This window comes from Aulonocara stuartgranti (assembly GCF_965226115.1).
Source record: "Aulonocara stuartgranti genome assembly, chromosome: 19".
Lineage (NCBI taxonomy): Eukaryota > Metazoa > Chordata > Actinopteri > Cichliformes > Cichlidae > Aulonocara > Aulonocara stuartgranti.
Genome location: NC_138955.1, coordinates 31,815,306 through 31,839,382, shown reverse-complemented (window position 1 = coordinate 31,839,382; position 24,077 = coordinate 31,815,306). Strand labels below are relative to the sequence as shown.

General features: G+C 42.2%; 2 protein-coding genes across 2 annotated transcripts; both read left to right on the top strand.

Annotated features, from left to right (window-relative positions):
• Positions 1 to 2,262: 2,262 nt before the first annotated feature.
• Positions 2,263 to 9,701, top strand: snx6 (sorting nexin 6). The gene is made up of 14 exons (XM_082515365.1): positions 2,263 to 2,322; positions 2,467 to 2,517; positions 4,491 to 4,595; positions 4,696 to 4,806; positions 6,020 to 6,141; positions 6,233 to 6,356; positions 6,548 to 6,643; positions 6,732 to 6,837; positions 7,018 to 7,093; positions 7,246 to 7,285; positions 7,377 to 7,463; positions 7,546 to 7,705; positions 7,798 to 7,883; positions 8,095 to 9,701. The coding sequence occupies exons 1-14, from the start codon at positions 2,317 to 2,319 to the stop codon at positions 8,146 to 8,148; spliced, it is 1,224 nt and encodes a 407-aa protein (XP_082371491.1). The 5' UTR covers positions 2,263 to 2,316; the 3' UTR covers positions 8,149 to 9,701.
• Positions 9,702 to 11,539: 1,838 nt separating this feature from the next.
• Positions 11,540 to 22,898, top strand: psma3 (proteasome 20S subunit alpha 3). Its single transcript, XM_082515790.1, has 11 exons — positions 11,540 to 11,659; positions 12,536 to 12,618; positions 12,822 to 12,945; positions 13,989 to 14,090; positions 16,245 to 16,318; positions 20,460 to 20,532; positions 20,619 to 20,684; positions 21,591 to 21,637; positions 21,868 to 21,935; positions 22,276 to 22,340; positions 22,728 to 22,898. Exons 1-11 carry the CDS (start codon positions 11,639 to 11,641, stop codon positions 22,770 to 22,772), a joined length of 768 nt encoding a protein of 255 aa, XP_082371916.1. The 5' UTR covers positions 11,540 to 11,638; the 3' UTR covers positions 22,773 to 22,898.
• The last annotated feature ends 1,179 nt before the right edge of the window (positions 22,899 to 24,077 follow it).

Sequence of the window (24,077 nt, the reverse complement as noted above, 5' to 3'; positions counted from 1 at the left end):
GCAGAGGTCAGAGGGGGTTGCAGTGGCGTGCCCGCGGGCTCTGCCGGCAGCCAGCTGTGCCAGAGAGGACCGAGCTTCAGGCCCAGAGGCCGGAGGTCTGAGGGCACCCCACCCCCCGGAAGGAGCCCAGCCGGGCCACAGACCCCAGGCCCCGCCAATCGACACAGACGAACAGGCGCACGCGGACACAAACGTGCATTCCCACCCCATATGCACCACCAAATACTCGACACTCACCCAACGTGTAGACAGACACAAATAGACACTGCACAGACAGTCTCACTCCCCAAACATACTCTATATCCCAGGTCCAGGTACCCCCGCCCTCAGAGGGGCAAACCGCACCTAGACCCAGGAGATGTAACCCTTCTCTCTGGGGTGGAGGCAAGCGGACCAAAAGTACAAACACTTAAGTACCACATGATGTGCTGTCAGCGAAAGCTGCAGCTGTTTTCCTGATAAAGTCAAAGACAAAAAGCCAAAGGGATTAATCATCCATATAACTGTGTCACTGTATATCAGCAGAAACATGAATTCAGTTTGGTGTTTCAGTAAATTACTGATCTCAGACCTGCACAGATTCTGCTTTTAACACTGAGTGTACTCAGCTGCATGAAGAGCACATGAGATAAAACCAGATGGAAGGTCAAACATCTTCACTTGTATGTTGAACTAAAAACGTCTGATCTGGAATTCTTTCACACTGCTTTGCTAATTGTCAGCTGTGTGTCAGGCTAGGACCCAAATATAGGACTCAGAGACGGAAAACGTACAGCAGCAGCTTTATTGCTGGAGAAACAAGCTAAAAGTAAAATACATGAACACTAAAGAAATAAAAGGCGATCTAGAACTACAATCATACACAGACTAGACCTGACCTGACAACTAACACGGAGAACACGACACCAAACAGAGGGACACTGAGGACTTAAATACAGGCAGGATAACGATGAGGCTGGGGAACAGCTGAGAAGACAGCTGTTCCCCAGCCTCATCCTCTGACATAACAAGACAAAGAGGAAGCAAAACTGAATACAGTGAGTGCAGGACAAGGACTATCAAAATAAGACAGGAAGCACGACGAAGACGTAGATGAAGACACATAAGCTTAACACTGAGAACAGGGGAGAAACTAGCACAGGGACATTACTGTGTGGAGAGACGGAGAGGCAGCATGAAACACGCAGACACGAGAAACACAGGGAAGACACAGAGACAGACACTAGCCGCTAGAAACGTTTCAGCATTGTCTGGCAGAAATGAAGGCGAAAATCTTCATTTTATCTCATTTTTCTTACTTTTATGTGTTTCAATGGTGTGCTCCTTTTGATGTTTAGGTTATTTATCTATCCTTGTCAGAGTCGGGGGGGGGGAGCCTATCCCAGCCCTCTCAGGGTGAGAGGCAGGGTACACCCTGGACAGGTTGCCAGTCTGTCCCAGGGCTATGGTATGGCTTGATTGTGTATGTGACAAATACAATTTCAATGGGAATTTGATTTGAGGTGTAGCAGCTTTACTATGAGCTCCTCTCAAATAGCTTAACTCCTGGCCTCTGCCTAACTAAGGGACAGACTAGCCGCCCTTCAGTGAAAGCTAATTTCTGCTGCTTGTATCAATGATCTCAACTACCCAAGCTCACGATCCTACGTGAGGGTGGGGACTTTGATCGACTCGTAAACTGACAGCTTTGCTTTTACATTTAGCTCTCTCTTCACCACTACAGAAGGTCGCAGCATCTGCATCACTGCAACCATGGCCCCAGTCTGCCTGTCAATCTCCTACTCCCTTTACTCATGAACATGATCCCAGATACTTAAACTCCTCCAGCAACTTATCTGTGTGCACTCCATGCTCCGGGCTAAGGGGCATGGCCTTCAGACCTGGAGGTGCTAATTCTCATTCCCACTACTTCACACTTGGCCACTCACTGGTGTGAGCTGGAGGCTACCACCTGATGACACCAACAACATCATCTGCAAAAGCAGAGATGATTATGAAGCCACCAAATTCCGTCGTCACTTGGTTATGCATAGAAAGTATGTCCAGAACCATTATGAACAAAACTGGAGGCAAAGTTCTTCCAAAAAAGGAACTTTCCACATGTGAGGGAACGTGTTCTGAAGAAGCTGGCTCTACCTTTTTTATTTCATTTTTATAGCTTTTATTTTAATTTAAGTTTTCTAATATTCGTTTAGTTTGTTTAAAAGTAGGTTTTCTTTACAGGTATTTTGTTTTGAATTAAATTCATGAAATCCGCCCGACGACGCCTGACTGTTCTGACGTCACTCCACTTCCTGTCTCCACCCATTTGCAGCCATGATGGTAGGTTTCTCTGTCTCTTCTGTTTTTCTTGTGTTGTCTGCTCGGTGAGCTCGAGAGGTTCCACCGGCTGTTGTGTTGTGTTTGCGTTTGTGTTACGGTCGGTGTGCAACTAAACAAACAACCCTGTGCTCTTTGTCTTCGCAGCAGGAAGGGTTGGACGACGGACCCGACTTCCTCTCCGAGGAGGACCGGGGAGTGAGTGCTGTCCGTCTGCCTGTCTGTTTGTTCACCTTGTGTCTTTTCACCTGTGTGCCTGTGTGTTGGAGTTTGACGCTCTTCTGTGTTTGATTCAGCTAAATCAGCTGGGTAGCATTAGCTCGCTCATTTTTCTAGGGAAGTTAGCTGTCCAGGCTAACTTTAGCTTATTGCTAATGGGCAGTTAGCCTGTCAGCTGTGGTCAGACTGGTTCTCCAAGCCGCGAGTACAGATGATGACCCGGCTGCAGTCTTTGGGCTTAACCGAGAGCTAACGAGGCTAACGGTTACAGTGAAAGTTTAAATGGCAGCTAACGAACCACTGACTTAGTGAAGTTCATGTTGATGGTACGTGCTGCTAGCGCTGCTGTTTTACCATCAGCTGTCACATGACTGAAACGCTGCTCCGATTCTAATTGGATAATCCCTGTTATTGTCAACGAAGCTCGACGAGGGCAATTCAGTCCAAAATTCCACAATGTTGGATAAAGGTGTCCATGTTTCTGTAATTCTAGGAAACACGACACGGCTTTCATCATCACAGGGACCAGCAATCTAAAATCCAGACAGATGGACAAACAAAACCCCAAAGTCAACCTTAAATATAGTTTACTCAGTGCTCTTGACCTGACTTGGTAACCGAGCACTTTGCTTGTGGTTCAGGTTGAACTACCACTGCTGTCCCCCGAATCTAAATATTATCTTGTAAATAATTGAGGTGCTTTGTGTTCCATCTTTTCTTTCATCCTGACGTGTGTACAGAGCTGAAAGTACCCAGATGTCCAAAATACACATCCAGAGGTTTATTGTTGCTGCTTGTTGAGTAAAGAGCTGTGGTTTTATGGTAATATCGTTTAGTAAAGCTGGAAAATAATTTTTACAGGTTGTTTTACTCTGAAGCACATGTATACAGTTACATACACTAAATGATATTATAGAAGTCTTTTACAGAAGTGTCTGATTCATGTATCAGTCACAGCTTGATTTATAGATTTATTCCTAAGAACATGGTGTGCATGCAGGCTTTTCAGTATGTTGTGCTTTATGGACTTTAGAAAGAGGAAATTCAGGATCCCCTCTGAAAGATGGGACAAAGTAAAATGAGTCTTGAACCTGGCCTCAGTCAACAGACGATTTCTGTTGTACAAGAACAAACAAAAAGCAAGAAAAGTTGTGAATTTACTCTCATCTGAGCCCCTTCAGTATATTTATGATGTAGCTGTTCTGTGAGGGCAGTAAGGTTCACACAGTCAGGAGATCCAAGTGTCTCAGACCTACATTCTGGTTTGTGGATAAGAAATAGAACAGAGATATATTATTAAGACACTGGTGTTATAGCTGGACTTCTATACTGTGTACTTGTGGTCCTTGTTAAAACCGTGGCAGCTGTCACACCTGTCAGAAAGGTGTGTGCTGTAGTTTTTGTAGCTCGAGTGTGTGATACTTGTCACTGTCTAATTATGTCATTCATTTATTGTTGCCAAGTGAAATTGAGGTGTCAGTCCAATAGCACACGATCGGATGGATGTGCAGTTACATGTTCTTTAATGCAGTGTCCCAGGACGTTTGTTGAACTGGGATGGCGACACAGCTGTATTTTTTGTTCCTTCTCCATATGAGGCCTCTTTTTCACGCTGCATAGTTGTTGTTGTTTTTCTTTAGTGATTCCGTTTCTTTACTTTAAACTGGGCCTCGATGCTGCGCCTCGGTTCATTGGTTTTAGCTCTTGCCCCTTTTGGGTGAGACTACTTTTCAAACATCTGGTAGGTAGATCCTCTCTGCTCCAGCTGTGTGCTGAGACCATGGCATATGCATGCAAAGTAATCAGTAGAACTAACTTCTGAACAAACAAAGTTCTGTACTGTGACACAGTACGATGTAGGTGAAGAGTACACTGTAACTGACAGCTGGCTTTCGTTGTGTGTCTGTACTGCTCACTGCGTTGTTGGACACACGGTCTCTGTCCTCCTGCAGCCACGTGCAGTCAACGTGGACCTTCAAACAGACGCCATGCTGCAGGTTGACATCTCTGATGCCCTGAGTGAGCGAGACAAGGTCAAATTTACCGTTCACACCAAGGTGAGACTGACTGCTGTCAGATACGCTGACAGACCTGAACTTCGATAACACGTAACAGACCTGAACCTGCACACTGCTGATGTGCTTCCTTTTTGCACAGAGCACGCTTCCCAACTTTAAGCAGAACGAGTTCTCGGTGGTCCGACAGCATGAAGAGTTCATCTGGCTGCATGACTCCTTTGTGGAAAATGAAGAATACGCAGGATACATCGTAAGAGCAGCATGCACAGAGGACTTCACTTCACCCATAGTCACCATTCTAAGACGTAGAATAACGTTAAGCTAAGTCGTCACTTTAAATAAGCCCACGTTTTATCCTGTGTCTCATTAATGAGATGTAGAAAGACAGCTTTAGTCTTGAGCCATTACACACACACACACACACACACTCACACTCTTTTGGGGGAGGTTCTTGTGTTTTGGGGTTTTTATGGTCAAGCCACTTGACCTTAACCTCTATCGAGCATTCAAGTATAAAAAGGCACCACAATTACACAGAAACAGAGACACACACACTGAAACACACTCACTTATAGGCTGGCACTTCCAGAGCCTGGACTTTCAAATTAAGATAAGACAAGCTAAGATAACCTTTATTAGTCCCACATGTGGGAAATTAGTTTTGTTACAGTGCAAAGTTAAGAAAAAACATACTGTAGTAGGATTAGATAATAAGAATATGAATAAGATACGGCACACAATAGAATAAATATATATACAACAGAATAAAATACAATATTGTCAGAAAAGGAGGATTACTGAGTATTGCTGAAATAATTGAAGCAGTGTGGCAGCATCTGGACATACAGCGAAACAGAAACATCCAGAAAAGAACAGGAATGCCTTCAAGTTGCCCAGAGAGCTATTCCTGACGGCTACTTAAAGGAAGGAACGTTTGCCTAAGACATTCCAGGCTGTGTTGAATAAAGGCCGTCATACCAAGCTTGTTGAATTGCACAGGCTGTTTTTTTTCTTATTTATTATATTTTAATTTCTGTTTCCACGTGTTCGAATCGCTCTGCTTGCTTCCAATATTTCTATCAGAATATAAATAAATGAGGCTCAAGTTTGAAAAGAACAAGTAAACAGACACAGGCAAGACGCACAATAGTTCTTACCCAAGAAAGGTTTCTATTTGTAGGCAGAGCAAAAGAGAAAAGGCCCAGGACGTTAGTAAGAGGGTTCCTAGTCTTAACCTGCCAAATTCTGTTAAATTTAGTTATCTGACAGTGACAGATTTAACATCTGCCTGTACAAGTATCTGAACGACATATTTCAGTATCTGGAAACTGATGGACCAGCTTACATCACCACTAGCAAAACAGCAGACAGGCACGTGCAACCGAGTTATCAAACCTGCATCAGAGGCCAGAAAGAGTGTGAGCTGGCTTCAGTGTAGAGCCGTATGCGTGTTGTTGTTGCAGATCCCCCCAGCACCTCCAAGACCAGACTTTGATGCATCCAGAGAGAAGCTGCAGAAGCTGGGCGAGGGCGAGGGATCCATGACTAAAGAGGAGTTCACAAAGATGAAGCAGGAGCTCGAGGCGTGAGTGAGCACAGACAGCAGTTGTTGTCCCCATAGTTGTTTGACGTGCTGGATTAATCACCACATCGCCCCTTTTTGTGTTGTTGCACAGAGAGTACCTTGCCATCTTTAAGAAAACCGTAGCCATGCATGAGGTCTTCTTATGTCGTGTGGCGGCTCATCCTGTGCTCAGGAAAGACCTCAATTTCCATGTCTTCCTGGAGTATAACCAGGATGTAAGTATCACACCGGATTCATTTCATTTTTAGGATTTCTGAGCAGCTCGAAGAGCCAGTCGTCAGTCAGCACAGGACCTCGTGGTGCTCCTAGGAATAACAAGCAGGTCGACAGAAAACGGAGGTGTTCTATACCTGCTAACTCTGTGTTGTTCATCTTTCTTTTCTTTTTCATGTCTTGTTGCCAAAAGCTGAGTGTACGAGGGAAGAACAAGAAGGAGAAACTGGAAGATTTCTTTAAAAATGTGGTGAAGTCGGCAGATGGTGTCTTGGTGGCTGGAGTCAAGGTGAAGACCCAGGAACTAGTTTCCACCTCAATCAAATGTGGTTTCCATGTTTTCTCTTTATTGATAGTTGCTGTTTTTGCGCCTGTAGGATGTGGATGATTTCTTTGAGCACGAGAAGACGTTTCTGTTGGAATATCACAACAGAGTCAAGGATGCTTCAGCCAAGTCTGACAGAATGATCCGGTCACACAAAAGTAAGAATCTTTTAAATCCGTTTTTCTTTTGTAAGTGATGTTTGTGTCTGTGGCATGAGCTGAAAGGTCAGGTTCAGGGCTTGTGTTAGAGTCTCGAGTAATTCATTGAACAGAGACTTGGAGTTTTATATAAAGGAAAACTGTGTGACGCTGATGTCCACGTATTTGTTTTCTGTTTAGATGCTGCTGATGACATCAACAGAATTGCCTCATCTCTCTACACATTAGGAACACAGGACTCCACAGACCTCTGCAAGTATGAACAAATGTTGTCTTTGAACTTGACCTGGAGCTGCCTTCATGTGATGATTTTTGCTAACACTTGTATTTGGTCCTGAGCAGAGCCAGGTTGTAAACATACCTGCATCACATCTGTCTTGTTCTTTTGTTCCCTTTTTCTTCCTTAAGGTTCTTCCTCAAAGTGTCAGAGTTGTTCGAGAAAACTCGGGTATGTCTGATCAAATTTGGAGTTTGCCTTGTTATCTTATTACCCCAGTAACTCTAATGTTGGGACCATGTTTGGGGGGTTTTTTAAACAGAAAATTGAAGCTCGCATTGCAGCAGATGAAGACCTGAAGCTGGCCGACCTGCTGAAATATTATTTGAGGGAGTCACAGGCTGCAAAGGTCTGATTGACAGTTGAAGTCACCAGTTAAAAAACTGGCTTTGTTAAATATTGCAGTTTATGTGATGATGTCTCCCTCGCAGGATCTCTTGTACCGGAGGAGTCGGGCTTTGGTCGACTATGAGAACGCTAACAAGGCTCTAGATAAGGCTCGGGCCAAAAACAGAGATGTTCTGCAGGCTGAGACCAGTCAGCAGCTTTGCTGCCACAAGTTTGAGAAAATCTCAGAGTCTGCCAAGCAAGGTCATTTTTTGTTCTTCCTATGTCAGCGTACAGGTGAAGGAGTGTTGGATGTGTGTGCGGTCTGCTTTCACAGTGCATTCTTCTCCAAACAGAGCTCATAGACTTTAAGACAAGGCGAGTGGCAGCCTTCAGGAAGAACCTGGTGGAGCTGGCCGAGCTTGAGCTCAAACACGCCAAGGTACTGAGTATACAGAGAAACCAGCCGTTAAAAGAGCATTTCAGCTGTTCAGGAGTGTCTGATCTCATTATGTGAGGTGGCTGTAGTGTAGGAGAGGAGCAGGCTGCCTTCTTAATTGAAAGGTTGGCTGGCCTCTCCAGTCTGCATCCTTGTAGTATTAAGCACTTCATAAGAACCAGTCCATTTACCTATTACCGTGTCTCACCTGCAGGGGAACCTCCAGCTGCTGCAGGGCTGTCTGGGCATCCTGAAAGGAAACACTTAACTGTTTGATACTGCATACATCCAGCTGGATGCCCCCTGGCTTCTGTCCCGCCCATTTCCAGCTGGACAATCCCGTCACATGGGTGAAACCTGCAAGGACAGAAAACCGACGCCAAGATAACTGGACCTGGAGACAAATAGAAAGAGTCTGAAATAAAAAAGACAGGAAGTCTGTTGTCATCATCACTAACAAGACAGTCTTTTTTTTGTTTTTGTTTAATGCCCTGAGTCCTGTTCATCATCTTCCTCTTTCTCAAGCAGCATAAGTATTGGTCCTACTGTTCTTTTGCCTGATTTGCAGCGCCTGTACTGGCCCTACTGAGCCACCATAACCAGCAGAGTAAGACTGCTCCCTCAGAGGTCCTAGTAAATTAGCTGTTTCTGTGGTTTCAGTCTGATTCTGCTATAACTGGATATGATTGGACATTCTGTACTTTTTGTAAATTTGTGAAGTTAAATAAACCAGATTCAGTCTAAAATTGTCACCTTTTCAAAACGTAAATAAAGATTTTAGGTCAAAAGAGAAACAAGTGAATGTGACTCCTAGGAGGGGATACTGACCCGGTCTGCTGCATCTGTACTCACGGGTCCAAGTTTGTCTCTGCTGGTGACCTTATTTAGTGCACAGCAGCATAACTTTAGCTCAACAAGCTTACTGCTTTAACCAGAGAAGGAAAAATCAGACAGTTGCTGATTGTATCGAACTGTATTACTGTTGGCTTCTATTGTGATGCATTGCACTCCTATTAGTGTGGGGGTTTAATTTTTTGTGCTCTAAAAAACCCTCAGTCGACCACAGTGTCTGGTTAGTAGCTGTTCATTGAACTTCTATCAGTGTTTTAACGAACCTGGAAACAAGATTCATGTTTTGACTTTGTTTGAAAGTTTAAAGACTCAAAAACAGACAAAAGTAGTCAGTAAAAGACAAGTGTGTGTGTGCTGTTTTATTTTTGTGCCACACATGGCCTCACCTGTTGTTTTGCATTTTCTGCCTCTTCGGTTCTGTTTATTTTGGTGGCGCTTGTGTGTCCAGGGGGGATCTTAATGTGTATCGACTTCCTGTGGCGCTGCTACTGCTGTGTGACGGCGTTTTGAGTCCAGTTCTCTGTTCCTGTTAAAGTGTAAATTCACTATAGAAAAAACAAACACAAACTTGTACATGTTTGTATTAGTTGACTAATGAACGCTAACGATCTTCATCACTCATTGTAGATTCTTTGTTCACTTATCAGACGTTTGTCACTCTAATCGAAAGCGGAGCTTCTGTTTGCCTTAACGCTGATCGGTGGCTCCTCATGGGTCATTGAAAAGAAAAAGTTAAGTCACCAAATGAAAACAGTTTCTGTTCTTATCCCTATTTTTTAATGAACTGTATACGAATGTTTTTCAATCTTGTGTGACCAAAGCTGCTTCTGCTGATTCAAGAAGGAAACAAAAATAATAAAAGATGATTATGAAATTCACAACATTTTAGTTGTTTAAACTTCAGCAGGTCTGTAATCCACCCTGATCGTACTGAGACTCAATAAAACTTTACAGTTTTCTTACAAATAATCTCTGAACAATTTGTTTTTATTGGTTAGACATATTTGTATCCATCATAATATAAACGAAATAAATAGGGCGTGTCCCATTTTGACCTCGGGACTTCTATGCTCACGTTTATGGCGTTCCATGTATGCCCGTCTTGCACCCTCCTGCTGGATTGTCTGAGAGGTACCTTTGCACACCCTGCACCTGTCGTCTTACCTGGTGTGGCAGACCCCAGCCGGTATGGATCCTGTGCTGCCATGATCAGTGTCTCTGGCCTGTCTTTCAGTCCAGCTTTGTCCAGTCACTGGTAGGATTTCTGGAAGTCAGACACGTCTTAATGGGAAGAACAAGATCTGAGCAATCATCTGCACCCTGCCGATCGTCAGGTACCCTGCTGGGAGAATAAGCTGGCCAAAGGAGGCGATAGAAGTCACTCACATCAAGACAAGAAGGCTCCTTACCATGCTTGGAGGGTTTCAACCCAAATCCAGCACCCTTACGCTAAGTGGACGGAAGTGGGCAGAATCCATGAAGCAGACCAATGAATACATCAGATTACTGTATTGACCTATTACTGTAGGTGAACATCTCAGGCAGCAGAAACCCAGGAAAGAGGGGAGCAAGAAGAGGAAGCAATACGGAAGGACAGGTCCCTGCACGACATGTACAGGCGCACCAGTGCATCCTCCTGTACATGTCGTCAGATAGATGAAGTGGTCGATATCAAGAAATCCTACTGGAGAAACCTGGACTGAAAGGCAGAACAGAGGCACTAATCATGGCAGATGCTGAATTTTTCAGATATGTTGAAACGAAAATAAATGTCTAGTCTGAATATTGGCCAAGCTAGTGCCAGCATAAGATTTAAAGCCTGTTACAAAAATCAAACTGAAATTTTATAAAAACAAATTAAATTCTTGGAGCTTCAACTTAATGAAAATAATGATCCAGTCAAATAAAACAATTTACTGCTTTTGAGAGCAGGCACCTAAAAACCCCGGCTCAAACAATCAAAATCCACCAGGGTCTATCTTGCCTGGTGAGGGACCAGACAAAAAGTAATTCAAAAGAGCCCTATCAGTAGAACAAAAAGGGAATAGTTCACCCTGCCCAGGATAGGGTTACCGCCCCATACTCCCGAAGCACCTCCCACAGGACACTCCGAGGGACACGGTCGAATGCCTTCTCCAAGTCCACAAACCACATGTAGACTGCACCAGCTTGTCATAGAAATCAGTGTTACATGAACTCAGCTGTTATTGCTTCAGCCCAATACAAGCCGAAAAATACAGACTTGGAATTTAGTCCAACTGCTGAACTTGCATTTGATAATTTTTCACTGAAACTCTTAATATGAGGTCCAAAGTCAAAGAGATTTGGTTGACAAAAACCAAAAGAAACTTATCAGAGCGATAGAAAGAACTTTAGGAATGGGCAAATTCCCAAACAATTCTTAAAAAGGATTAAAAAAAGACCAGAGAAGACTAGAATGAATGGATGGATGATTGTAGAGTTGTTTCTTTGAATAAGAAAATCCCCTTCACAGCATCTTATCTTATCTTATGGTTTACAAAGATTAGATGGTAAATAAAAATCTTCATCTGAGTTTGTTGTAATATAAGATAATCTTTTGCTAAAAAAAAATATTTAAAACCACGTACAATTTACTTAAATGTATTTAAAATCCTCCAGAAATGCTTACTTATTTATTTTCACTATTTCATCTTGAGTCTATGAATCACTACAGCGCCATGCCATATCTAGCTATCATCTGTCAGACATTTATTTTTTAAATACACCTAACCGTGGTGCTTTAAAAACTATATTTAATGTAACTTAAGCTTTTATTGTAAAAGGCTGTCACCGGAAGTTTGTGTGAAACGCGTGAGGAGGCACCGGAAGAGTGGTTTGAGAGCGCTTTATGGGACCTATGCATAGAATTTACAGTCGGTATTAAAATGAGCTCTATCGGGACTGGGGTGAGTGTTTCAGTACTTTTTGAGAAGAAGCTTTAACTTACGTACACTCGTACGTTTATCAGTCTGTCTTTAGTCCTGTTTTCCGGAAAATATTCTGCTTTTATAGTTCAAATTATGTTCATTCAGTTCAGTCTGCAGCTAGCTAGAGTGTTAGCCTGCTGAGTCACAATGAGGCCTGCTAACAGAAGCTAAACTGAAATTGAAAGTAGTTTAATTTAGTCCCGATTCAGGATTTTTTTGTCAATTTATCAATTTATAAGAATTAAAAAAGCTTTCTACTGTGGCGTTAATTATCCGTTTTATCACTGTAATTACAGGAATTCACGATATTTATGTGTTTAGATGTTAGCCTCCATCAAACTGGATTCAGAATGACTCAGAATTGCGTGCCAGCTAAATTCTCTCTATGAGAAGAGTAACTTTTTATCACTGGGGTTCATTTTATTTAACAAAGGCTTTCTAAAAAAACCAAAAAACTTTATCTTTTTAAAAACATAAACATTTACCTTGCTACTGTCAGATAACAGGGTACCAATGAGGTGTTTGGTGCACCTGAGGTGAAAGTGAATATAAGTAGTCCAGTTCACACAAAGAATGAAATATACTTTAGTTTCCTGAATTCTACCAACACACCAAGCTAAGTCTGGGTGTATTCCTCAGAGGGTTCAGGTATACAGTCCCTGAATATATTTTGCACATGTTTTGGCAGTTGGGCAAATGATTTTAGACTACAAGTCAGTCATCCCTCTTTTTTAATTAATTAAAACTTTAAGGCCACATGAAAGTGTGAGTTTGATTATATACCTGTCCTTTCCAGCTACTAATATCAGTAGTTAGTTTAATATTGGAAGCTGCTATTTCTGTTTTGTCTTGCAGTATGACCTGTCGGCCTCAACCTTCTCTCCAGATGGTCGAGTGTTTCAGGTGGAGTATGCCATGAAGGCTGTAGAGAACAGCAGGTCAGTCTCTATGTTTTTAAACTAAAACCAGACCCCGCTGAATGTGATGTGGTGGGTAAATATGAAGAAAAAATTGTTTTTCTACAGTGTTGATAACCAACTGACTTCCTAACCCAGAGTGCTAATGGTGCTAATAATTCTGAATAGTTTCCAGACATGTCATGATCAAATTTTCAAGTATGTCTCCATGTTGTGATGTTCAGCACAGCCATTGGAATCCGCTGTAAGGATGGGGTGGTGTTCGGGGTGGAGAAGCTAGTCCTGTCTAAACTGTACGAGGAGGGCTCCAACAAACGCATCTTTAACATCGACAGACACATTGGCATGGTAACCACACAAGCCGTCAAAAACATTTCAGGTCTATTCAGTGTGCTACATAAATGTGTGCATCGGTGCGCAAAGAAAACTGTCTTCATGCTCATCTTTTTTTTGGATAGTGTCAAAAGCGACATTGCCTCATAGACCAGACTAAAAAGACAACCTTTGACACAAAGTGATAAGCTGTCAGCTGTCTTGGCTAACTTGGTGTCTGCAGCACCAGCTTGATGGTTTTTGCTGTGTGAGCGAGCAGCAGCTATATTCTTGCCTCGATATCAACCTTTGTTGTAGCGTTAATTATATCACGGGACATGCGTTGCTATGACAACGACCATGCACATTAGGTGGTAATTGATTGTAATGGAAAACCCGTTGATCTGAATCGTGGCAAGCCATGGTGAGTTGATTTGAGTAGTTAGTAGTGGAAAAGGTGCTGTAGAGGGTAGGACCCAAAGTTCGCCCAAAGCGTCACACTGCCTCTGCCAGCTTCCCTTTTTCCCGTAGTGTATGCTGGTGCCAGGTGTTCCCAGGGAAACCATGCAGACTATCCCAGCCAGCCACGTGGTGTAAAAGAACCGTGGTCCGGTTCTGATGCTCACATGCCCATGGCCGGCACTTTGAGCAGGGGATGTGCTCAGCATGTATCAGAACCAGCATGAACTGTTTCTGCAGTTTGAGCTACAATAGCTCGCTCTATCACAACTGGTCCAACTTCCTTGGACCAGTTGTGATAGATGGATAAATGGTGGAGCAGGTCATCTACTAATCTGAAGGTGGTTCGATCCCTAGCTGCTCCAGTCTGCGATCCAAATGATCTCTTGGATGTTGAAGATGCTGAACATACTGAAGCTTTCGATGAGACCGAAACGCTGTTTCTTCTGGCCCGCTCCATCCGCAGCTCACCGTCTCACTTAGAGATGTTTGTACCTGGAAATTGCAGGATATCACTTTCTGAAATGGTCACCACGTTCTGTTTGTGAAACATTTTATTTTGTGTGTTCACAGACTTATTGTGACATGAATATGTGTAAGTAAAGCTTCTCTCTCAACAGGCAGTAGCTGGCCTATTAGCTGATGCTCGCTCACTCGCTGAAGTTGCCAGAGAAGAAGCTTCTAACTTCAGATCAAACTATGGACACGACATTCCCCTGAAGGTAACGCATCAGCTTCCTGTTGTCTTTTGTTACCATTTTTTTCTCTATGATCGGGTATTTTAATTTTGTATTGTCATTATAATAATAGTAAAATAAAGTGTTATTCATGAAATTCCAGCTGTAAAATAAACAGTAATTATATGTTACTAATAAAACAGGATCTTTGGAATCGTAGCTTATTCAGTTTGAAAGTAAGAAAATGTAAAAGGTCACAACAGCGATGGATAAACATTTCAAATGTTACACAATAAGCCGTATTCATATTTGTCTAGTTATTTTGGTAAAGCCACAGGGAGCCACTGAAGATGGGCAAAGAGTCACATGTGGCTCTGCAGCCAAATGTCTGAAACTCCAGGTTGTACAAGAAAAAAGTTAAAAACTGCTCCTCTGCTGTATCATGTGACATGCAGCTATGTTACTAGCATGGATGCTTGGAGGAACAGTGTATTTTCCATGGATCGATGTGTTAACCCTTTAGAGCCGATCGGAGCGGGCACGCTCTGTTATGCGTAACTATTTTTAAATCTCGGTAGCACTGCAACCACGTAAGCTAGCGCAAAAATTTTTTTTGCATATGAAACCGGAGGGGTTGTACTTACATCTGATGCCATCAGCTTGTCCTCGGTCACGGTTTCCTTCCACATAAAGCTTTGCAAAAACTGCATAAAAAGCGCTTGCAGGAACAAAAACATAATATTCCAGAAACACGCTTTGCCGGTCCGATCAGCTGTTCATAACACTTCCTACGTTGGAATAGACGTCAGCGCGAACTTTTGCATTTCCGCCATTACCTGGCCGAAACCGGAAGTGACGTCATTTTCGCGGAAATGTAGTCTTTTTTGCGATCAGGGCCTCAGGGCCTATACTGCTCTTTTTAAAAGTTATCTTTGACTTTATGACTTTCTGTGTCGTTTCAGGGATGCTTAGGACTCATATTGCACTGCTGGAAATAGTTTATTTTGATGCATATGCTGCTTTTTTGCAAATTTGCAGTATAATATTTATTTTCGTTTTTCCTGCAGTATATAAAAATTGGTGTATTTCAAAAATAAAACTATGAAGACACTCAAAATAAATTTCCTGTGGTGGGAAACTATTTTGTGCAACTTTTTTGTATTTACAGTTTTGAGGGATAAGCCTCTTAAATTTCTCTAACTACAAATATATGTTAAAAAATCAAAAACGATTTTCAATTTTTTTGTAGTTTATTGCACTTTTTTGCAATTTATGTAATTACTATGCACTTAATGAATACATATTATTAAAATCTGGGCTGTAATGGTTGTATTGATGTATAGCAACTTGAAATGCTCCCAAAAATGGCTCCACAGCATGTAAAAATATAATATAAGCTCTGGCGGACTTGGTTCTATGGTAGGTCTTAAAGGGTTAAACGGCCGTCCCTGGAAGCTTAAAAAGTCTTTGTCAGTTCTTCTGTATTCTAATGTTCTTGTTCTGTATTATAGCAACCACCTGAGGAAACACAGAATCAAACTTATAAATGCTCTGCCTCCAGATTGTTGTCAAGGACATGGACTTTGCAGTTGGGCAAAAACAGTTTTGTCCCCTAATAGCTACTGATCAGCTGAGCTAGGAAATCAGTGTTGAGGCATCGAATCACAGCAAGTAATAAGCGCGCACATGAGAGAAGCATAAATTAAAGTGAAACATATGTTCACACTTCACCAGGCAACACTTCCCTCCTATTGGCTAATAAGGTGAGCCACTTTGATTTGATTGGAGCCCCAGCTTCCTGTCCGTAGCTGACAGGAGTGGCATCTGGTGTGGGCTTGTGCTGCTTTAACTCATCTGCTGTAGTTGAATGTAGCTTGGTTGAAATGACCTTTTGGCATCAACGAGGTATTTTCACCCAGTGAACGTGTGTGAGACGAAGGAGCCCGTTCAAATGTGCTACAAGTCTAACTTCCTCCTTTTTAAGCTGCTATTAGGGACTTTGCCTTTGCATACATGGTATCATTTGTTCTTAGTATAGTAGCAGGATTTCTTATAATGCCTCTCGTCTAAAACAGCTGGTCAATTAGTTGATCGATCATATAAAATCATTTTAGCAAATACCATGTGCTTGTTTGTGTCTGGGGCCACAGAAGGGGGATCTGAATGGTTTTAATCTAATAGTATTTCCTCTCCTTGCAGCACCTCTCAGACAGAGTGGCCATGTATGTCCATGCCTATACGTTGTACAGCGCTGTGAGGCCGTTTGGCTGCAGGTGAGTTTCAGTAATTATGTTAACATTATGAAAACATGAAGCAGAGCTGCCGTCATGTTTTCTATTCCTTCAGCGTTTTCAAATAAACCCTGAGCTTCTGTCTGACTCCTCCTTCGTGTTGAGCCGGAGTCATTTTGTCTAAAAGACGCTTCAGTCTCCTCATTCACACAATCACATCAGATAGCATTAAAGTTGAGCTTGGTACCATTTATGTCGCGACTCGCTCCTGAGCTTTGCTGTCATCCTACGGCTCCTGATTAAACCCTCTTACTAGAAAAGACCGCTGATGCTCCTTTTCATATTGGATCCTTCTAATGTTAGAGCCGTCATCAGTCAAACTTCATTTACAGCTCAGGTGACATAAAGTATTGTACAAATATTATAATAATAATTATCATATGTATTATTTTGAAAATGATCCAAATGTACTACACACATCACAGCGATGACTGACTGAGGTACGTACCCGGTGGGGGAGGGGGGGGAGAACTTCTGTGATATCACTTCCTGTTGACTATCAGACTCTGGCTGTGTCCCAATTCAGGGTCTGCACGCTTGAAGTACGCGGCGCACTACGTACGGTGCGTACTATACCGTAAGTACGAGAAGTGCAGAAGTGAGAGGCTTGTGAAATGGGACTAGCCTTCGTCGCGCTGTTCAGGTTGCCTAGCAACCATGATACTAACAGCTGGAAACGTTTCATACAGCTTTGTGTGACAGAAATGAAGGAGAAAAATGTTTTGTTGGTCATGACATCACTGTGATTAGTTGAGTGTCTGAGGCTGAGACCACGAGACTGTAAAACATGATTGTTGGGCTTCATTTCTGTGCTGAACAGTCATTCAAGATGAGCTAGTAAACAACAATTATCTGATGTTGTTCATGAGACTAAAGTCATCTCACTGTGGTAATGGAATATAATATGGCCAATATTATATGTATTGTCAGATTATCATTATTTATATATCACAGCAGTGAGCTTGAACTCTGTGTCAAAGACTCAAGTTGCATTTATTTATATTTTCTATCACCTTAAATCTTCACTCAAAGACAAGTATCTGTGACAGTGTGTATACAGATGTGTTATATATAAGAGGCAAATATTGTTTGTTTAATACGTTGGCATTACTAAATTTGGCTCAATGCTTACATATATGTGTAAAAAGCAAATGTACGAGCTGTGATAACTGTTTCTGATAGAATGAAGAGTCGACTGATATATGAAATATTCCTTTATTGGGTGAGAAAATCAGACCATGTCATAACTGCTGTAAGTCACACAGAATAGATATCAGAGCCTTAAACAGGCTGACTTCTGCTAAATGGGTCAAACTGGGCAGAAAGTCTACAAACACATAACATCCTTATAGAATATGATGTAACACTATAGATCAACTTAGCTCAGAATATATAAAGCATATAAACAGTTACAGCAATATGATGCAACAAACACAGCAGCTACTGATCCAAAATACTCAAAGCTTCATAGAACTGAAACCAACATTTATTTTAGCTCCATCCTGCTGCTGATACAGACTTTAGGTTTCTGAACATTAAACTTGTTGCTGCCTTTCATAGTGTGTAGCTTGAAGGCCCTGAGTACTTTCTCCCACACTGGAAACACTGGGATGATCACATTATTTGAACATTACCTAATAAGACTGATTCAGCACAGACAGTTATGTTAAACTTTCCTAGCAGTCCTTCACAAACAGGGAACAGTCTGTCTATTCTCTCCATCTGTCAGCTGCTGCTGGCTCTTCCTCCTCCTCTTCCTCACACACTGCTGAGTTTGTCCTGGTGGATCATCAGGGCTGCAAAGCCTCACAGATGATGTGCAGCAGTGGCTCCCTCAGTCTGTCCTCACTCTGGACACTTGCAGTCGTCACACATGGAAATCAAATGTGTGATAAGCTGCAGGATTCAAACACAAGTGTAACTTATAAACACATGTTCATACTTTTATTCCACAATCAGAGAGAAAGAAACAGAGAGAGAGTGCAGGACAGACAGACAGGTGACAGTCTCAGGTGTACACACTGCTACACAACAGCACCAGAGAAGCAGGATTTAGTGTTTGTGTTATTACGAGTGTAAACAAGAAGAGTTCCAGATGGTGCAGTGGACACATGTGTGACTGCTGTGATTAAAGCATCTTTCTTTCAGCTTAACGAGTGAACCGTCAGCTCGTTCAAACACACGTTAAAGTGCGTTTGGCTCGACACCACCGAACAGAGGCAGCAATATAACATAGCTAACATTAACAGGGCAGTGAATCCTGCTTGTGTCGTGATATTCAGGACTGCAAACCGAGCAGCATCACTGACTTTCAGCTTGTTGTGTTTGTGGATATATGACTGACTTTAATCATCCACAAAATCATCACATTCTCTGTAAGATTAAGGTCGACTATCTAACGGCGTATATTTAAAGGCTTTAAAACCAAGTAAACGCTGAAAGTACAAACATCACTAATGTCACATAACTTTGCCGACATGTGGCCAACAGTAATGTTTTAATGTTCCTCATTAGTAAACATTCGCACATAAATAAGTGACATCATATTCAGTACTTACTTTTGACAGTTCACTCTTCGGCCACTCTGCTTCTGCCGTATTTTGCGGCAAAATTATCCACACCCACCGCCGCGCTATGAATTGTGGGATATATGGGACCACGAAGCGTGCACCGGACCACGCTTGATATTTGGGGAAATCGACGGCGCATTTGAAGTACACTTTGAATTGGGACAGCCGTCGTCGTGTGGCGGTGACGTAATCGCACTCAAAATGCGTACTTCAAGCGTGCAGACCCTGAATTGGGACACAGCCTCCCTTTGCTGTATTTACCTTAAACTCAGGGACACGCCCACAAATACACAACTTTCATGTGCTAAATGGAAAAACTTATTTAGGCCTGACAGATTCAAAGTTGTAATTGTTCAGCTCTGTGTTCCTTTCATTGTCAAAGATCAAAGTCATGATGTGTTCAGGACCACAGCTCAGTGTTGTGTTCAGAGTAAACAATCAGTGTTGTCATGTTAGTGTTGTGCTGCGTACAGTTAGTTGGTTACCTGTGTGGATGTGCATGTCAATAAAAGACGAGGATTGTGACAGAGAGAGCCTCTCCTTGTGGAAATGTATGTTTTCCTCATGTGAAGGATTCTCTCATTCTTAAGTGCATCTTTGAGAGTCGAGAGAATTTCTCCAGGCCATCAGGGTGAGGAAGCATATAGGCGGAGCAGCATATAGGCGGAGCAGCATATAGGCGGAGCAGCATATAGGCGGAGCAGCATATAGGCGGAGCAGCATATAGTTGACACACAAGCCTTTATCAAACAGTTGGAGGTCATTTAAACACAACTTGCTCCAGAAATGGATTTTCTTATTTTTTCCTTTGGTGTTTATTCATCTAAGTCGGGGGTCTCAAACTTAAATGATTGGTCGTCTCCTTCTGGACAGACACGTGGCAGCACCTCTGCTGTCATTGTGTTTGTCTGTAACAGAATCAAAGTGCAGACATAAGTGTACACGTTAGTGTGCGACTCTGTCATTAACATTTTAACATTGCACACAACAACAAACAAATCGAACACAGTTTGTCACTTCAAGGGACAAACTGTGTTCGATTCCTTCACGTCAATATACAGGCTGCAAGTGGCCCCGGGGCCACGACTTTGAGAGCCCTGGTCCCAGTTGTTCTGGTATCTTACCTACGTTTGGATGTATGTTCGATTGAGATGCCTTCTCTTGAATATGTGGATGTTCACATTGTAATGGTTAAAGCAACAAAATATCCATTTTAAAAACTCTAATGCAGTTAGGGTAATCACAGGGTTACCCCAAAATGTATAAAGGATTCATGTTTTATGTGGGAGGTATTTTTGTCGTTGTTGTAAACATCAGCCAACCAAAAGAAAAGACTTTCTGACATTAAAAAAATAAAAAAATCTCAGGTCACCTCTTGAATTTGAGTTTGAATGAAGTGGACAGGAAGTTGTAGGTTCAGCAACATAATAAATGAAATGTTGTAGTTTTTCTTATTTATTAGTATTATTATTAATCACGGTCCCTCCTTCACTCTAGGAGCACAGTAATAAATCGATGCCTTCATGAGTGTGTTCTGGTTGTTGCTCTTTCAGTTTCATCCTTGGCTCATACGACAAAGACGACGGTTCCCAGCTCTACATGGTCGACCCGTCCGGCATCTCATACGTGAGTTTGCTCTCACATCTGTATATGGTGGGAACCCAGGTTGGTTAAAGCAGCAGTAACAACACTGTGTGTGTGTTTGTGCGCAGGGTTACTGGGGATGTGCCATCGGAAAGGCAAAACAAGCTGCCAAGACTGAGATTGAAAAACTGCAGGTGAGTCTGAACCTGCAACATTCACATGAGTTTTCTGTTTGCACTCTTATTCTAGATCCAGTTCTTCATCTGTCAAATAACCACGACTTTAGCTTTCGCACTAACAAATCTTTAATAAGATAATGAAGACGTGTCACCTTAACACATGTGAGCTGGTGGCGTCAGTGTCTGTAAAGCAGCTGATCCTGACCTCAACTGTGACTCAGGTTAAAACAAAGTCAAAAGGTTCAATTTAATAATGTTTGAGGTTCACGTAAAAACAGTTTCGAGTAGTTTCAAGATGTGATTTTGATATTGACCTTTTTAACCGCAGCCGTAAAAGGCTGTTGAGGTATGTGTCGAGTGACCTCGAGCTCAAGGTCAGGGTGAGAACGCCAAACAAAATCTCAAACAGGTTTGAATCCCGGTGACTGTCACTGCAAGGTCAGAGGTCAGCTTTTCTGAAATCACCTGGGATTTTCACATTTCTTCCATAGCTGCATCTACTGGGAGCTGAAGCGCAGCACTGGCACCACCAGTATATTTAAAAAAAAGAAAGAAAGAAAAAAGGTTTTCTGGCATCTTTTTTTTTGACACATTTTCCAACATAATTATTAAAGAAATGTCTATTTTCAACCTTTTCTTTACAATTCTGAGATCTGCATATTTTGATTGCTTATTTTTTCTTTTAAAATGTAAAACATTCTCTGCACATACGTCACTGACATTTTAGGAATGTTTAAAGGCATTTTTACACGTTTAGTTAAAAAAACATTTTCAGTAGGGTTAGGGTTAGGGGTTTCTGATATTTCTGGGACATTTGTGTTGTAAAAGAAAAAATCAGATTAATAGTTAATGAATTAGTTTCCTAATCCAGATCAGTGTGTCTGATACTATCTTTGCTTGTTCCCTCTGTGTGTGTCTCAGATGAAGGACATGACATGCAGAGAACTGGTTAAAGAGGTCGCCAAAATGTGAGTGAGCAACTTCCAAACTCATTTTTTCTGAACTGCTGAACTGTGTCACCTGTAAGAGAGGTGTGTGTGTGCGTGTGTGTGTGCGTGTGCAGAAAAGGGGAACTGAAACTCCCATGTCCTGTAGTGCAGAAAAATTGCAAGTGAACTGTGTAAAGTGCAAGTCTAAAGTACATTGCACACGTGGTGTACCTGTCTTCCTAAAGTGTGTTGTATTTTGATGTTTGCAGAATCTACATTGTTCACGATGAGGTTAAGGATAAGGCTTTTGAGCTGGAGCTCAGCTGGGTTGGAGAAGGTAAGAACCATCAGTGCTCTGCTTCTTGTCCACTCGTTTGTCTGTCTCTACTTTTAGTGTGAAGCTTCTAGATTTAACAGTGATGTCAGCTGACGCCTTCATCATGTAGGGATGATGACAATCCAGAAGGTTTCGCTCACTGGACTGAGTTCCTGTGATGTCACTGCCTCTTGGCTGTCTGACCAATCCATGAGCTGCACGCGGCCTCATTAAGCTAATGAGACAAATAAAGAAGCATAACATGCAGAATAATGTTGAGCTTTAAGACAAGCTGGAAAAAGACTCCAAGTAATTCTTCATTAGTGCTGTGGTTGCCATGGTGACATGTGTTCTCTTACAGTCACAAATGGACGACACGAGTTGGTACCCAAAGATGTCAGAGAGGAAGCAGAAAAATATGCCAAGGTGGGTGAAAATCCTTTGTAGCAGATAGACGATCCAACACAAACAGATGTGACCACTGTGACGCTGCTCTGATGTCACCCGTTGGCGTCTGGCCACAAACGTCTCGGACGGCTGGATCTCACAGCAGATATTAGATGTCAGACTGTGGATTTTAACCATTGTGAACATCTAACAGTACAGACCAAAACAGTTTTTTGGACGGAGGTAGAGACACACCGTGAGCTTGTACCTAATAACGTGTGAATGTGTAAGGGTCGACTCTTGGAACCAGCCTTCATTTTTACGACTTTGATATTGGTGTCTGCCTTGAGTAGAGAACGTATTTCCATAGTCGTTCTACTTCATGTGGTGGGCAGTGCATTCAGGTGACTGCTTTTTGTGTTTCAGGATTCTCTGGAAGAAGAGGACGACTCGGATGAAGACAACATGTAAACTCATCCTCTGCTGACGGGCGCATCTGTTTCTTTTGTTGGTTTTATAGTTCATAAACTTTCACATCTGTTGTCTTGTATTTGGTTTGAATTTCAGCTTTAAAAATAAAAGTTGAATGAAAGTTCACACTACTTTTTTTGGGAGAGTGTTGATAAACAGTGATTATAAATCTGTTGTGACTTGGAGAGAACCCAGAGGTTTGTACAATGTGCAAAAAAACATTAGGGATGAGAAACTGTTTAAACTAAAAACTGATCTTTGTCAAAGTATTTTATCCAAACAATCTCAAAAGCACTGAAACTTTAATTCCACCTTTCAAATATACTTTTTTGCTGCGGAACAAACAGTTTTCAGTGTTTCAGTCAGCTGATTGGTTAAATAAACACAACAACAATGGAAAACAAACTTGTTTGCATGCAGAGCTCCAACCACATGAATACTACTAACTAGTGGTTTTATAGTAGGTTTATACACAGTGGCGGTCCTAGCCTGTTTGGCGCCCTGGGTGAACACTCCCTCTAGAAATCCCCCAACTCGAGGATCACCACAACTTAACCTAACAGACCTTAGTTCACAGATTCTCTTTGTCTAAGGTGCATTTCTGGGATTTCACACAACCCAGGATTCAAATCATGAATACATAATGGGCTTGGATTTACAACATTATAAATGAAATGTGCTCTATTTGGAAGCAGCCGGCCCCTCCCCTTTCGACGGCTTGTGTGAGACTTTAAATCATCAAACTGTAAATTTTAAATTGTTATTGATCCTTTACTCCTGGTCCTAAACTGTATATTTATTTTCTTACTCTTCTTATATATATTGTTTGTTTACTTGCACTGCTGTAACTGCAGCCTCGTCGTCTCGTCTCTCTACATACTGGACTGTCTGTAGCGGAGATGACAATAAAGTTTACTTTGACTTCAGCAGCGAGCAGGTGCACCGAGGGCTCTCGCGCTCACTTTTCGTGTACAGAATTTTGAAAAAACATCGGTGCAAATTATAAAGTTAGGTTATAAAGTCTGTATCATGATGTCTGGTGTTTTCGTGTTTGTTGTTTTGTTTTTATTTTGTTTTATTTTGCGAGTTGGTTATTAGCTGCTGCTCCAGCCAGAGAATCCCCGCCGCCCCGCCCTCTCCTCTCTGTGCCGCAAACGGAGGGCGCCCTTACTCCCAGCAAATGGGCGATAGAAAACCGATCGGTGCCTGTGCCATTCCCAGTATGCGCTGGCTGACGTCGGGGCAGCAGGAGTACATGCATTTTTTTTTGCCGAGGCCCGTGATGCCGCCCCGGGCAACCGCCCG

Excerpts from the sequence above, each read along its gene's own strand:
- snx6 (XM_082515365.1), top strand. Across the intron at positions 6,142-6,232 it reads ATGAAGCAGGAGCTCGAGGC|AGAGTACCTTGCCATCTTTA; the intron begins GTGAGTGAGCAC and ends GTTGTTGCACAG. Across the intron at positions 7,464-7,545 it reads GGGAGTCACAGGCTGCAAAG|GATCTCTTGTACCGGAGGAG; the intron begins GTCTGATTGACA and ends TCTCCCTCGCAG.
- psma3 (XM_082515790.1), top strand. The coding sequence starts at position 11,639 with ATGAGCTCTATCGGGACTGGG. Across the intron at positions 16,319-20,459 it reads GTGAGGCCGTTTGGCTGCAG|TTTCATCCTTGGCTCATACG; the intron begins GTGAGTTTCAGT and ends TTGCTCTTTCAG. Across the intron at positions 22,341-22,727 it reads AAGCAGAAAAATATGCCAAG|GATTCTCTGGAAGAAGAGGA; the intron begins GTGGGTGAAAAT and ends TTTGTGTTTCAG.